The sequence below is a fragment of the Cherax quadricarinatus genome, chromosome 1 (assembly GCF_038502225.1).
Source record: "Cherax quadricarinatus isolate ZL_2023a chromosome 1, ASM3850222v1, whole genome shotgun sequence".
NCBI lineage: Eukaryota > Metazoa > Arthropoda > Malacostraca > Decapoda > Parastacidae > Cherax > Cherax quadricarinatus.
Window position 1 is genome coordinate 4,165,489 of NC_091292.1, and position 14,147 is coordinate 4,179,635.

The 14,147-nt window shown below is 36.5% G+C and overlaps 1 protein-coding gene across 1 annotated transcript in view; it reads left to right on the top strand.

Annotated features, from left to right (window-relative positions):
- Positions 1–13,464, top strand: part of LOC128690887 (macoilin) — a 37,744-nt gene extending 24,280 nt beyond the window's left edge. The window contains exons 10-15 of the mRNA XM_070086421.1: positions 23–183; positions 1,658–1,816; positions 7,673–7,855; positions 10,477–10,772; positions 10,890–11,032; positions 13,068–13,464. Of these exons, the coding sequence (XP_069942522.1) occupies positions 23–183; positions 1,658–1,816; positions 7,673–7,855; positions 10,477–10,772; positions 10,890–11,032; positions 13,068–13,340 (1,215 nt within the window). The 3' untranslated portion in view covers positions 13,341–13,464. The remainder of the gene's footprint in view (positions 1–22; positions 184–1,657; positions 1,817–7,672; positions 7,856–10,476; positions 10,773–10,889; positions 11,033–13,067) is intronic.
- The last annotated feature ends 683 nt before the right edge of the window (positions 13,465–14,147 follow it).

Here is a 14,147-nt window from a genome sequence, read left to right on the forward strand (position 1 = left end):
GTCTTAATGTTAATATTTGCAGAGTAACGGGTCAGCCAAGATTCCAGGATCTCATACAAACAACCTAAGAGATTCTGGTTCAGGAGGTGGAGGACCTGCTTCCCGAGATAAGAAAAACAAAAATAAAGAAAGCAACAAAGACAGTACTCATGGGCCCAAGGAAGAGACTGTCAGCATTATTCGGTAATTTTTGCTCCTGTGTTGTTGATGTTAAGTTATGTGCCAAAATTAAAATAGTGTGAAGGCCACAGTTTCTCCTTAGTTGTATACTAGAAATACAAGTACTATTATATTAGATGGGGATTATATTAGAGCAGCTCATTTTTAGTCCCAATCATTGTGGTTAGCTTTGCGGCTTAGCGAATTTAATTATTAATTTTGTTTATTGGAACCTTTACTCTGCATATGCTCATTCATTTCCTTATAAATGCAGTATATTTTGGTAGATAACAGTGGTCCTTTCTCTTACCCCAGGTCCACAGAGTATAAGATAACTATGAGCATAATAAATTTAAATGATGAAGCAGTTATAGATAATTATATGTATCTGTTACAGTAAAAATAAAGTCAAACATGTTGCTCTGTTTTGGTGGTAATGGGAATGACTGCCTTAAGGCAATACTTAATACATTTCATGACAGGAGATTAACACTTGACCACTGACACTGTACTCATGTTCATGCTGTCATTTTATTTCTTTTAAAGCTAATGTTACAATAGCAGTTATTAAACCATTGAGATTTTTATTTTAAGTGTAGGGAGGAGGATGAGAAACATTGATGGGAAGAGGAATGAAAAAGGGAGGAAGGTTGATGTAAAAGAGGAGGAACCTTCTAAATATCTGGACTTGATGTGATAAAGAGGGCAGTCATACATTGCTACTGGTTCTAGATAGTATCCAGATAATGTACAAATGTGGGAGAGAGTTAGATCACTAAGCATCAGGTAGTAAAGATTGATTGAAGGGGGAGAGGGTGCATGCTCTTCACATTTAGCCATCTGTTCTTAAAATTATCTTATACTGTTAAGTTTCTTTCGCATGTCATTTGTCTGTGTTAGCCACAGATGCACATTCATCATCTGGTTAAGGTTATTAGCAGTCCTCTTCTACATATTTTAGCTCTAATGTGCCTAGTTTCTGTTACTGACTAGAACTGAGTTGGATGGATGAATCAGGGTATAGTCCTAGCTACTGGATAGACAGACATCCTCGTCTATTTGGGTTTTGTATTTGTTGTTGCTTTACCTTATTTATTAGGAATATGCTTAAGAGAGAAATTTACAAAAGGTATCCTAGTTGTTTTATTTTGTGATCTTAGATAACATATTACAGACAGTTGACAAAAAATATACATGGTTCAACTCTTTGTTTTTTCAGAATAAAAGTACTAGGTGCGTGGTATGTTGAAAATATGTTAATAGGAAAATATTTTTTAGAGAGATGCAATGTAGAAAAAAATATTGAAAATATAAATGGGTAGTGTGAAAAAGCATTTTAAAAACTAAATTTTATTGCAGTGAATGTTCATTGTATATAAATGTATTCCAAGAAATATTAATATCTATAAAAGTAATGCTTTTTCTTATGCCAAGGCTTTTGTACTCATTGTATTATTGTGATGTACTAAGTGCTTAAGGCAATAATGCTCTTCCTTAGGCTTGAAGCTGATATAAAGAGGTTGAAGGCAGACCTGCAAGCATCACGGCAAACTGAGCAGGAGCTTCGCAATCAGATTAATACACTCATCTCTAGCGATAAAATCACGAGGCAGGAGATGAACCAGCTTCAGCAAGACAATGACAACTTGCAAAATAAGTAAGTTACATGAATTGCTTTTTGCTGTTTTCTTTATAAATTCATTCTATCTTTTCTGCTGTTTCCACCCAGATAAGGTGAGCTGAAAAAGTAAATTCAGTATTCAAAATTATTCAACCTGCTTCACTTTCAGAGTGGAGGCACTGTACTTCCCTACTCCAAAAATAATTTCAAATTTTCTTGCTGATTTTCCTGTATTTATCATATACATGTATTACTTTTCTTACTCTCCAACAGTATATTGGATATCATTGAATATTACATTCCTCATTTTCTAGCATAATGTCGGATTCCATTAGACATTAGCTAGGATTCTCTCTAAGAGTATATCAAATCTCATAGAACACTTGCCTCTACTCATTTTGTTCAAACATCTTCACACATCTGCAGAATGCCCATACTCTCAACACCTGTTTTTACACCCTCCCCCTAAATTACTCCTTATATACTACCTTTACCATTAACTACCCACCATGTTGTGTCTGTGCCACTAGTTGTAGATAATGTTATAGCCTCAGTTGAGGTAGTATTGGTGGTGGTGGAGTTAATGGAGGGGAATTTGAATTGAACCAATACCTTTGATAGGCGCATGCCTGATTGAAAGCATAAACAATCAGTGGAGTTCATTGTAACTTAGAAGGGCAGTCTCCACCTCTCTCTAACCTCTTCATTCCATCCCTGGATCTATTCTATTCACCATTCTATTCTATTCTAATAATCTGTCCATCACAGAAATTACTGTTTCTTTCTTTCTTTCAACACACCGGCCGTGTCCCACCGAGGCGGAGTGGCCCCAAAGGAAAAACTAAAGTTTCTCCTTTTACATTTAGTAATATATACAGGAGAAGGGGTTACTAGCCCCTTGCTCCTGGCATTTTAGTCGCCTCTTACAACACGCATGGCTTACGAAGGAAGAATTCTGTTCCACTTCCCCATGGAGGAAATTACTGGTTCATCAGACTTTAATTTGTTAAGGTTTAGCATTCTGAGTCCATTTGGTATTAGGACCTTCATCTTGAATTTATTTGACCTCAGTCATCAGCATCTCTTTAATTTGGTTAATAGAGAACACTTTTTCATGTGATTTAAGCAATTCTTTCACTTACTTTAAAAAACCTACCCCTCCAAACTGATGACCCAACCTCGTAATCCTCACCACCACCTTTTTTAATGTTGGGAAAAATTACTTAAGGTATTCACTGCTTCTTCCACAACCTCTTTTAACAGGCATTGATGGTCCACTCTCTGACCTCGTCCAATACCTTCCTCATGTTTTCAATAATGTGTGTATACAGGAGGGCCCCTCATATACATTTGCCTCTTTTTGATGTTCCACATTTACTTTCAATTGAGTCATTGTTAGACACATGTGCAACGCTTGGGTATCTTTATTGAGGAAACGTTTCGCCACACAGTGGCGAAAACGAAAACGAAACGAAGCCACTGTGTGGCGAAACGTTTCCTCAATAAAGATACCCAAGCGTTGCACATGTGTCTAATTAATCTACATGTCGGTTCTCTGAACCATTGATCTACGAGTCATTGTTCATTACGTTTGGTGCTTTTACCGCTTTTCTGCCGTTATCTTTGTTTTCGTACAACAGTCACGTAAGGAAAGGATGATCAGCGCCTTATTTAAAGGTACAAGTATTCTATGTGCTGTGTATTTATTTTAATTTTTTTATCTTTTTGTATGACTGGTTGTATGAAGCACTTAATATATGATAGTGGAAACACATCAGGTGTTTTAGACACATTTAATAATGAAAAACAGCTCTTTTCCACCCACCATTGATTCTCACTTATTGTTTGGGGTCACGAACCCTTTGAGCCATACGAAAGGGGACCACCTGTACCTTTTAAAAGCAGCAGTAGCCCATTTGTCTATGATCTATAGTAATACAGTGGTCTGGGGAGGCAGGCAGGATGTCTAATTTAATGTGTGTGTGTACAATTCATATTACAGTTCTCTATTTTTTTTTTCTTTCAACAAGTTGGCCGTCTCTCACCGAGGCAGGGTGACCCATAAAGAAAGAAAATCCCCATAAAGAAAATACTTTCATCTTCATTCAACACTTTCACCTCACTCATACATAATCACTGTCTTTGCAGAGGCACCCAGATACAACAGTTTAGAAGCATATACAGGTCTTCCTCAACATTTGTGAGGGTTGGGGGATCAAGAGCCTTGTGAATGTTGAAAAATCGCAACTGTTTGGTGCCCCAATATATTGTAGTGAAATATAATAATATACTGCCTCCTTAACCTATTGAACCATGGACAATCATAAAACACGTGAAAACCTTATAAAATACATACATGCTCCTCCCACTCGCATATTTGTTCAATCTCTCTTTAATGCTACCCAAGGTCCTATCAAAGCTAAAACCTTGTAGTTTCAAATTTAGGTTGGAGAAATACATGAGTGAGAGGGGTTGGATTTGAGTGGGACTTGCACGTGAGTAAATAGATTTATCAAAGCTTATTGCTTGGGTAGCGTTTATTTTGTTAGCGGGTTGGATTTGTGAAGGACCTACCTAGTATGGGCCAACAGGCCTACTGCAGTGTTCCTCCTTCCTTATGTTCTTATAAACAATCAAAATACGTACATGAAAACATCGTAAAATATTGTACTGCCTCCACTGCTGCCTCGTATTTTTGTACAATTTCTTTCTTCAATACTATTGTGTTTCTCAATTTCTTTTCCGGAGGGCTAGCACTAGCAAGTTTCTTTGGGCCCATGGTTAATTATGTAGTGTAGCAGTCACACTCAATCAACAAGCACCAAACACAATGAATTATTGTGAAATGTTTGGAAGAGTGCAGAGGCTAATACTCACTCCAGCACAACCAAAGCCACACTGACTCACGATGCCTCAGCCACTTCGTACACCACTGCTTCAACCCTCGTATTTTTATGCAATTTCCTTCTTCAATTTTATCATATTATTATTATTATTTTTTTTTTTTCCCAACAAGTTGGCCGTCTCCCACCGAGGCAAGGTGACCCAAAAAGAAAGAAAATCCCCAAAAAGAAAATACTTTCATCATCATTCAACATTTTCACCTTACACATAATCACTGTTTTTGCAGAGGTGCTCAGAACACAACGGTTTAGAAGCATATATATATATAAAGATACACAACATATCCCTCCAAACTGCTAATATCCCAAAACCCCTCCTTTAGAGTGCAGGCATTGTACTTCCCATTTCCAGGACTCAAGTCCGGCTATATAAAAATAACCGGTTTGCCTGAATCCCTTCACTGAATATTACCTTGCTCACACTCCAACAGATCGTCAAGTCCCAAATACCATTCGTCTCCATTCACTCCTATCTAACACGCTCACGCACGCCTGCTGGAAATCCAAACCTCTTGCCCACAACACCTCCTTTACCCCCTCCCTCCAACCTTTCTGAGGACGACCCCTACCCCGCCTTCCTTTCCCTACAGATTTATACACTTTCCATGTTATTCTACTTTGATCCATTCTCTCTAAATGACCAAACCACCTCAACAAACCCTCTTCAGCCCTCTGACTAATATTTTTATTAATTCCACACCTTCTAATTTCTACACTCTGAATTTTCTGCATAATATTTACACCACACATTGCCCTTGGACAGGATATCTCCATTGCCTCCACCCGCCTCCTCGCTGCAGCATTCACAACCCAAGCTTCACACCCATATAAGAGTGTTGGTACCACTATACTTTCATACATTCCCTTCTTTGCCTCTATAGATAAATTTTTTGTCTCCTCATATACCTCAATGCACCACTCACCTTTTTTCCTTCATCAATTCTGTGGTTAACCTCATCCTTCATAATCCCATCTGCTGACACATCAGCTCCTAAATATCTGAAAACATTTAGTTCTTCAGCTCTCTATATTATTTTATATTATCATTCATAAGCTTTATTGAAAATCAGCAATCCTCTTAATGTAAAATATTTAACAGGGTTTTGTTTTATAGCTTGTATGACAGGATGCTAGTATACTTCCCTTTATGACTGATCTTCACCAGCCTATTTACATTACAGCCTCTCCTCACTTAACAACGGAGTTCCGTTCCTAAGACCACATTGGTAAACGAATCCATCGTTAAGTGAGGAACATACTATAATGGTAGTGAGTTTGTGTCAACCATCTGATATTGTTTTAATGTCACCTTTGCACTGTTTATAACATTTCTGGTGTACTTCTAAATGTTTATACAGTACTGTACTGTATATTGTAATAAACAGAATAGAGGAAATCAGCTCTTATTATACTTTAACCCTTTCAGGATCTGTCCCGTAGATCTACGGCTTTACGTTCAGGGTCCAAACCGTAGATCTACGTCATGAGCTCAGCTCACTCTGATAAACTGTGAGTGGTGCATTTGGGCCTAGATATGAGAGAATACATCTATGTGGTATGTGTGCACCACATAAAACAGATTCTGCAGCACACTGTGTATAATGAGAGAAAAAAAACTGAAATCATGATTTTTTGATTAAAACAGCGACTTTGCAGTGTTTTTTGTATGTTTTTTATAGTTGTATTTGCGATTTCTTGGTCTCATTTGATAGAATGGAAGACATATTACAGAAATAGAGATGATTTTGATTGGTTTTAGCACTGGAAATGGCTTGAAACTGAGCTCAAAGTAGCAGAAATGTTAAATTTTTGCCGATATTCAAGAGTAAACAAACGACCTCACACGTCTAATACACGCCAGCTGGTGGGTCTAATGTGCATTCACAAATATGGTGATGATATTTATACAATTATTACAGTATTGCATAACAGTAAATCTTTCTATTTTTTGGTGTGAATAAAAATTCATTATGTGAATAAAAAATAAAAATGGAATTTATTTGTAAAGCCTCAAAACGTAACTAATGAACAGAGGAATACCTGCATTGTTTATTCTGGACCCTATTTTGAAATTGGAATATTTCGAACTTTGTGTTAAATTGGCCAAATTAACAATTTCCGATCACTTTAATTTGTAGTTGAAACAGTTGACTTGGCGATTTCTTGTGCTCAATCGATAGAATAGAAGTAATACTAGTGAAATAGCTTAGAATTTGGTTGACTGGAATAATGTAATTGGCTTAAGATGGGAGTCAAAGTCGGCAAAATCGCCGATTCGTAAATGTCACTGACACATCAAAATTCACGAGAGCATAATTTCGTCAATTTTCCATCAAATTTCGTACTTTTTGTTTTATTACCTTCACAAAAAGATTCTCTACCATTTCATAAGAAAAAATAACAAATTTTTTTTTTTTTAAATTCTTGGACACTAGGGCACCACTTCAGATTTGGGCCTTGGACCCTGAAGGGGTATTTGTACACTTGTCAGAGAGCCCATTGTAAGTCCGAGTTGTTGGTAAAACGAGTACGTCACTAAATGAGGAGAGGCTGTATTACAGGACTTGAGTCCTGGAGGTGGGAAGTACAGTGCTTGCACTCTAAAGGAGGGGTGGGGTTATTTGCTGTTTAGAGGGACACCTAAAGTGTCGTATCTGCATGCCTCTGACAAGACAGTGATAGTGTGAATGGTGATGAAAGTGTTTCTTTTTCAGGTCACCCTACCTTGGTGGGAGATGGCCAGTGTGTTAAAAGAAAAAAAAAAGCAAAGCAACTACCTTATAGTTAAAAAAAAAAAAAAAAAAACTACCTTGTATTTAGGGGATCTAAATTCAGAATAATTTGTCAAAAAATTTCTTTAAAATATATGTACATGTACAGTATTGTATTAATTATGCCTTATATTGAAGTTAGTTAAATTGCCAGTATTAATTTAAAATAGTTGATTTTTAGCAAAAATGTTAACGTATTTTTCTTTCCTTTTCCCTAGGCTTCATGGGCTGGTAACTGCTCGACAAAATGATAGATCGACTATCAGTGGACTTGAGCGTCGGCTTCAGGAGGAGCGCCGTGCTCGTACTGCTGCTGAAAATCAAGTAGCACAGTTAGAGCGGCGACAAAAGAAAGTTGAAGAGCAAGCACAAGCTAGAGCACACGCCTTAGCCAATGCCAAGTAAGCATATTACATCTCTCCATATCCCAAAGACAGTTTTGTGTACAATACTGTGCTTGTAAATTGTTGAATATATAATGGTGGTTTTTTGTATACTATTTTCTAATCTGTATTGTCTTCTGGATACTAAAAATTTCTTGAATTGGTACATTTTTTTTTTTTTAGCATTACTCTCTTTATTGTTCAGAAATAAGTATTTTCATTTATGTTCATTTTGTATTTCCTTGATCAGCTGTGTAGCTGTTTAAATATATCCAAAATACTACAATTGACTCTTGAACAACATGCGTTTGAACTGTGCAGGTCCACTTATACGTGGACTTTCTCAATAAATATATTGGAAAAGTTTTTGGAGATTTGTGACCGAAAAAATGAAGTTAGGTGTGTCATGAATGCATACAATACTATATGTAGATACTAGTCTGTTCTATCATTACCATAAAATATACACAATTTTTTTATAAGAAGTTAAAATTTATCAAAACTTACGCACACAAACAATTACAGATCACACATGTTCCATTTGCAGTCGAGAGAAATGTAAGCAAACATAAAGAGGGATATGTTGTGTATCTTTATACGTATATGCTTCTAAACTGTTGTATTCTGAGCACCTCTGCAAAAACAGTGATAATGTGTGAGTGTGGTGAAAGTGTTGAATGATGATGAAAGCATTTTCTTTTTGGGGATTTTCTTTCTTTTTTGGGTCACCCTGCCTCGGTGGGAGACGGCCGACTTGTTAAAAAAAAAAAAAATCACTGTCTTTGCAGAGGCACTCAGGTACAACAGTTTAGATGTCACTTCGAACAGCCAGTATCTCAAACCCTTCGTTTAAAGTGCAGGCATTGTACTTCCCACCTCTAGGACTTAAGTCTGGCTAACTGTTTTCCCTGAATCCCTTCACAAAATATTACCCTGCTCACACTAACAGCTCGTCAAGTCCCAAAAACTATTTGTCTCCATTCACTTCTATCTAACTCACACACACACATGCCTGTTGTATGTCCAAGCTCCCTTGCACACAAAACCTCTTTTACTCCCTCCCTCTATCCTTTCCTAGGATGACCCCTACCTCTCCTTCCCCCCACTACAGTAATAATATAATATATAATAATAAAATAATATTATTACAGAACATACATGTTCCATTAGGAGTCGAGAGAAATGTAAATTTTCAATATAATATTAAATCATAAATAAATATGACCTAGGTAGTAGGTTGGTAGACAGCAACCGCCCAGGGAGGTACTACTGTCCTGCCAAGTGAGTGTAAAACGAAAGCCTGTAATTGTTTTACATGATGGTAGGATTGCTGGTGTCCATTTTTTGTCTCATACACATGCAAGGTTTCAGGTACGTCTTGCTACTTCTACTTACACTTAGGTCACACTACACATACATGTACAAGCATATATATACACATCCCTCTGGGTTTTCTTCTATTTTCTTACTAGTTCTTGTTCTTGTTTATTTCCTCTTATCTCCATGGGGAAGTGGAACAGAATTCTTCCTCCGTAAGCTATGCATGTTGTAAGAGGCGACTAAAATGCCAGGAGCAAGGGGCTAGTAACCCCTTCTCCTGTATAAATTACTAAATTTAAAAAGAGAAACTTTTGTTTTTCTTTTTGGGTCACCCTGCCTCAGTGGGATACGGCCGGTTTGATGAAAAAAAAAAAATATGAATTTCCTTTTCACATTATCTTTTTATTTTTGATGTCTAGTGTTTGTATTTTGTATAACATGTACAGTTTTTTGTATCATATAAGACAATGTAAGTACTGACAGACGATTTATCTTGTAAACAGGTATTGTGTATTGTGTAAACAGTTGATGTAAACTTATGGTATCGATAAATACAGTACAGTACTGTAAATGTATTTTGGCTTCCTTAAGATTTTCTTAATAACATTTTCTTTTCTCTAGCTTACTCTATTGTAAGAATAGGGTATATAATACACATACAAAATACGTGTTATTCGACTGTTTGTTATCGGTAAGGTTTCTGGTCAGCAGTAAATTATTAGTAGTTAAGTTTTTGAGGAGTCGAATGTTATATGCAGATTTTTGACTGCACGAGAGAGAAATTCGGCACCCCTATCTGTATATCGTGCAATTACAAAATAGTATAGCAAATACAGTCAACAGGTGTAGCTATATTTTAATTTTGATTGTATTTTTCTTTTGATTCATTCATCTCTTACTCTAACATTGTCTTGAGCACACATTTTGTTTTTATGTAAATTGTTTCTATAGTAAATTACCTGCAGCATTTACAGAAACAATTTTAAAACACTGAAAAAGTGTCTCAGAAACTGCTTTCATACATGCTTAGAATAAGTTGCTGTTTTTGATGTGAAATGGATTATGCAGTCACAGAGAAGGCACTAAAATTTCTGTTCTAGGAGGCTTAGAGGTGGCTGTGAGGGATTGGAATCGGGAACTGAGAGACTTGTTTTGAAGCAGTGTTAATGTTATTACTGTTTTTATTTGGGAAGTCTGAGGTAATTTTTGGGGTTCTGAAGAGTCCCCAAGCCCCTCTATAGCACTGCCACTGTGCATTCTGGAAACTATTGCTCATTGTATAATAAAAAATAACCTTATATCTGCACTTTTTGTTTTAGGAGTGAATGCAGCGAATCTTGTCGCAGTCGTCGTAATGAGCTTGAGGCTGAACTAAAGCGTTTACGACGTGATCATCGTCTGTCAGAAGACCGTGTCCGAAATGTGGAACGAGAAAATATAACACTACGACAGTACAAGGATAACCAAAATGACACTGAGGTGCTCATGTCTGCACTTTCTGCCATGCAGGATAAAAACACACATTTGGAGACTTCACTATCTGCAGAAACCAGAGTCAAGTTAGACCTTTTCTCTGCCCTTGGAGAAGCAAAAAGACAGTTGGAGATCTCACAAGGTATGAATATGGATATACATTAAGCCTGTTGTTCTTTTCCTTTAGAACAAGTTAAACAACTTATAGTGACAAACAACTTAATGAAATTGTTTAACTCTTAACTGTTCTATGCCTTAGGGATGGTGTCTACTAAAGACAAGGAAATTGAAGACTTAAAGGCCAAGATCACAGAAGTGTTAGCAGTGTGCCCACCAACTAGTTTCCACAATGCCTCTCTTGACTCGACACCCATTCATTACACTTCAAAGCTTCTACCACAGGTCAGTATAATATTGAACTCTGGTGCATTACTGATTGCTGGATCTTATTCACCATTTGTAAGATACACATTTCCTAAAAAAGTATAAAATATGAAAGAAAAGCAATGTTTGGGGAAGAATGTGGATATATTTTTTGTGCTGAGAGGAGCTGAATACATAGCTAGAGATAAAACCATTCCTGCTCTAACATGCTTTATATTTCTCATCATTTGAAGTAGTTGTAATGTATATTTTGACTGTTTGTGACCAAATTAGCACAGTTGCATTTCCATCACTTAGTTTTCTTTCAGTTCTCTAGCATTATCCTTGCCTGAATATTATCAGACAACCAGGTCCATGAAGGTTAGCTTCCTGTGAATTAAAAATCCCCAAATGCCATTAAATTTTGTCCATATAATAATGTTTCCAATTTGGGGTCATTTTATGTTTATAAGCAATATTAATCTAACCTCATTATTATTGATACAGTAATTTGATATTATTTGTTCTTATTGTATCCATTTAAATTCTTACTTGCATAATGTGTTGTATATGTATTTTGACATTTAAGCTTTTAGCTGTAATTAAAAATGTTTAGACCATTAAAATGTGTACTCATTTATCTATGAGTATAAATGTTATTAATGCTGAGAAGAAAGTTGAAAGCAAACATAGGTAAGAGTAAGGTGATGAGGGTACCAAATGAATTAGGTAAAGAAAAATTAGATATCACATTGGAGAGAGGGCATATGGAAGAGGTGAATGTGGTCAGATACTTGGGAGTAGACTTGTCAGCAGATGAGTTTATGAAGGATGAAGTTAACCATAGAATTGATGAAGGAAAAAAGGTGAGTGGTGCATTGAGGTATCTGTGGAGACAAATAACATTATCTATGGAGGCAAAGAAGGGAATGTATGAGAGTATAGTAGTACCAACACTCTTATATTGGTGTGAAGCTTGGATTGTAAATTCTGCAACAAGGAGGAGGCTGGAGGCAGTGGAGATGTTAAGTCTAAGGGCATTGTGTGGTGTAAATATTTTGCAGAGAATTTGTAGTGCAGAAATTAGGAGATTTGGAGTTATTAAAAGTATTATTCAGAGGGCTGAAGAGGAGTTATTGAGATGGTTTGGTCATTTAGAGAGGATGAAGCAAAATAGGATGACTTGGAGGGTGCATAAATTTGTAGTGGAGGGAAGGAGGGATAGGAGTTGTCCTAGGAAAAGATAAGAGGGAGGGGGTAAAAGAGGTTTTGTGTGCAAGGGGCTTGGACATGCAGCAGGCATGTGAGAGTTTGTTAGATAAGAGTGAATGGAGACAAATGGTATTTGGGACCTGACGATCTGTTGGAGTGTGAGCAGGGTAATATTTAGTGAAGGGATTCAGGGAAACCAGTTATTTTTCTATAGCCGGACTTGAGTCCTGGAAATGGGAAGTATAATGCCTGCACTCTAAAGGAGGGGTTCGGGATATTGGCAGTTTAGAGGGATATGTTGTGTATCTTTATACGTATATGCCTCTAAGCTGTTGTGTTCTGAGCACCTCTGCAAAAACAGTGATTATGTGTGAGTGAGGTGAAAGAGTTGAATGATGATGAAAGTATTTTCTTTTTGGGGATTTTCTTTCTTTTTGGGTCACCCTGCCTCGGTGGGAGACGGCAGACTTGTTAAAAAAAAAAAATTGTGTGAATAATGGTGAAAGTGTTGAATGATGGCAAAAGTGTTTCTTTCTTGGGTCACCCTGCTCGGTGGAAGACGGCTAATGTTTTGGAAAAAAAAAAAACTGTATAACTGAAGATTCTTTTAGGAAATTTGTCTTTTATTGCTAAAATGTCAAAATATTGGTTTATGAAGAACCATTATGAAAAGTTATTTATTGAACATGCAGTTTTATTAAAAGTCCAGTTTTTTTTATCTACAGTGTTTCATTGTTGTTTCATTTTTTAAGTGCTGTAGTTCATATTTTTTAATTTTATGAATACATGAACTAATACTTATGTCTTTTGAACATGGCTTTTACTTCATGACATTGCCTGTTCAAGAACTTATATCCTGCAGGTGACAACTTGTGTTATGGAACCAACTGCTTCCTTAGTGATGGTTGATGGCCTCATGGATACATCACTGGACTCTCTGTGTGGGCTTGGCTTTACTCCTGCTGGACACACCCGTCCTCACACACTCTCTCCGCCTGTTCCAATCTCTCCGCCTGTTCCTATCTCCCCGCCTGCACCAATCTCCCCACCTGCTCCCAAGAATCCACAACACTCTACATTGGATCCCAATGCTCGTGTCTACACTCCCAAGGGCACTGTGACATCTGAGGCTTAACTCAAGAGCCCAGGAATGGCAAGATCATAGCTGAAAGGTTTTAGGCAGAATTTTAATAGTTTCCATATTTGTTTAGGCTGACATTCTGGGTGTGAACACAAATAGAGTCAAGTGTTTTCAGGTGTGGCTTTCATTTTTTTTTTTTTTTTTTTTTTTTTTTTTTTTTTTTCTTTTGCTATAGTTGACCATTTTGCTGTGTCTGACACCTGCTTAAGAGTAGATTATGTAGCTGAACATCAACAGTCTGCTAATCAACCAGATGTTAATTGTTTATTAGGCCCCAATGAGTCAGTTTTAGTTAGGAAAGCATAAAGTTTCAATACCAGTGACTAGTTTGTATCAAAATATGAAATGGACATACTTTTTATTTATTGAGGAATGAAGTATGTCAGTATCTGGCTTCATAATAAAATTATTATTTTCACAAAATATTTATTAGTTATTTTCATTCATGCACATTGCATCATTTCATCCTCCTGTTGCTCATCTGCATTAACTCTGTTATCCAGCTTACTGACTATACAAGAACTTCATGTGGATGTAAAAAGCCTTTATTTAGAAAAGATAGCTATTATCTTAAGACTGGGTATTATTAATATAGATAGAGGACAATAATAGTTTGCTTATCAGTGTTTTATCCTTTAAACCTTTATTGATCATTAATACATTACATATTAAGTTTGACAGAAAATGACAGTTTATCTGGACTATCTTTTCAGCCCCTTTGTGGTTTCCATTCCTGCAATAGGAATTTCTTCTTGATCTTAATTAAAATATTTTGTTGTCTTGTAATTGTATTACAAGGAG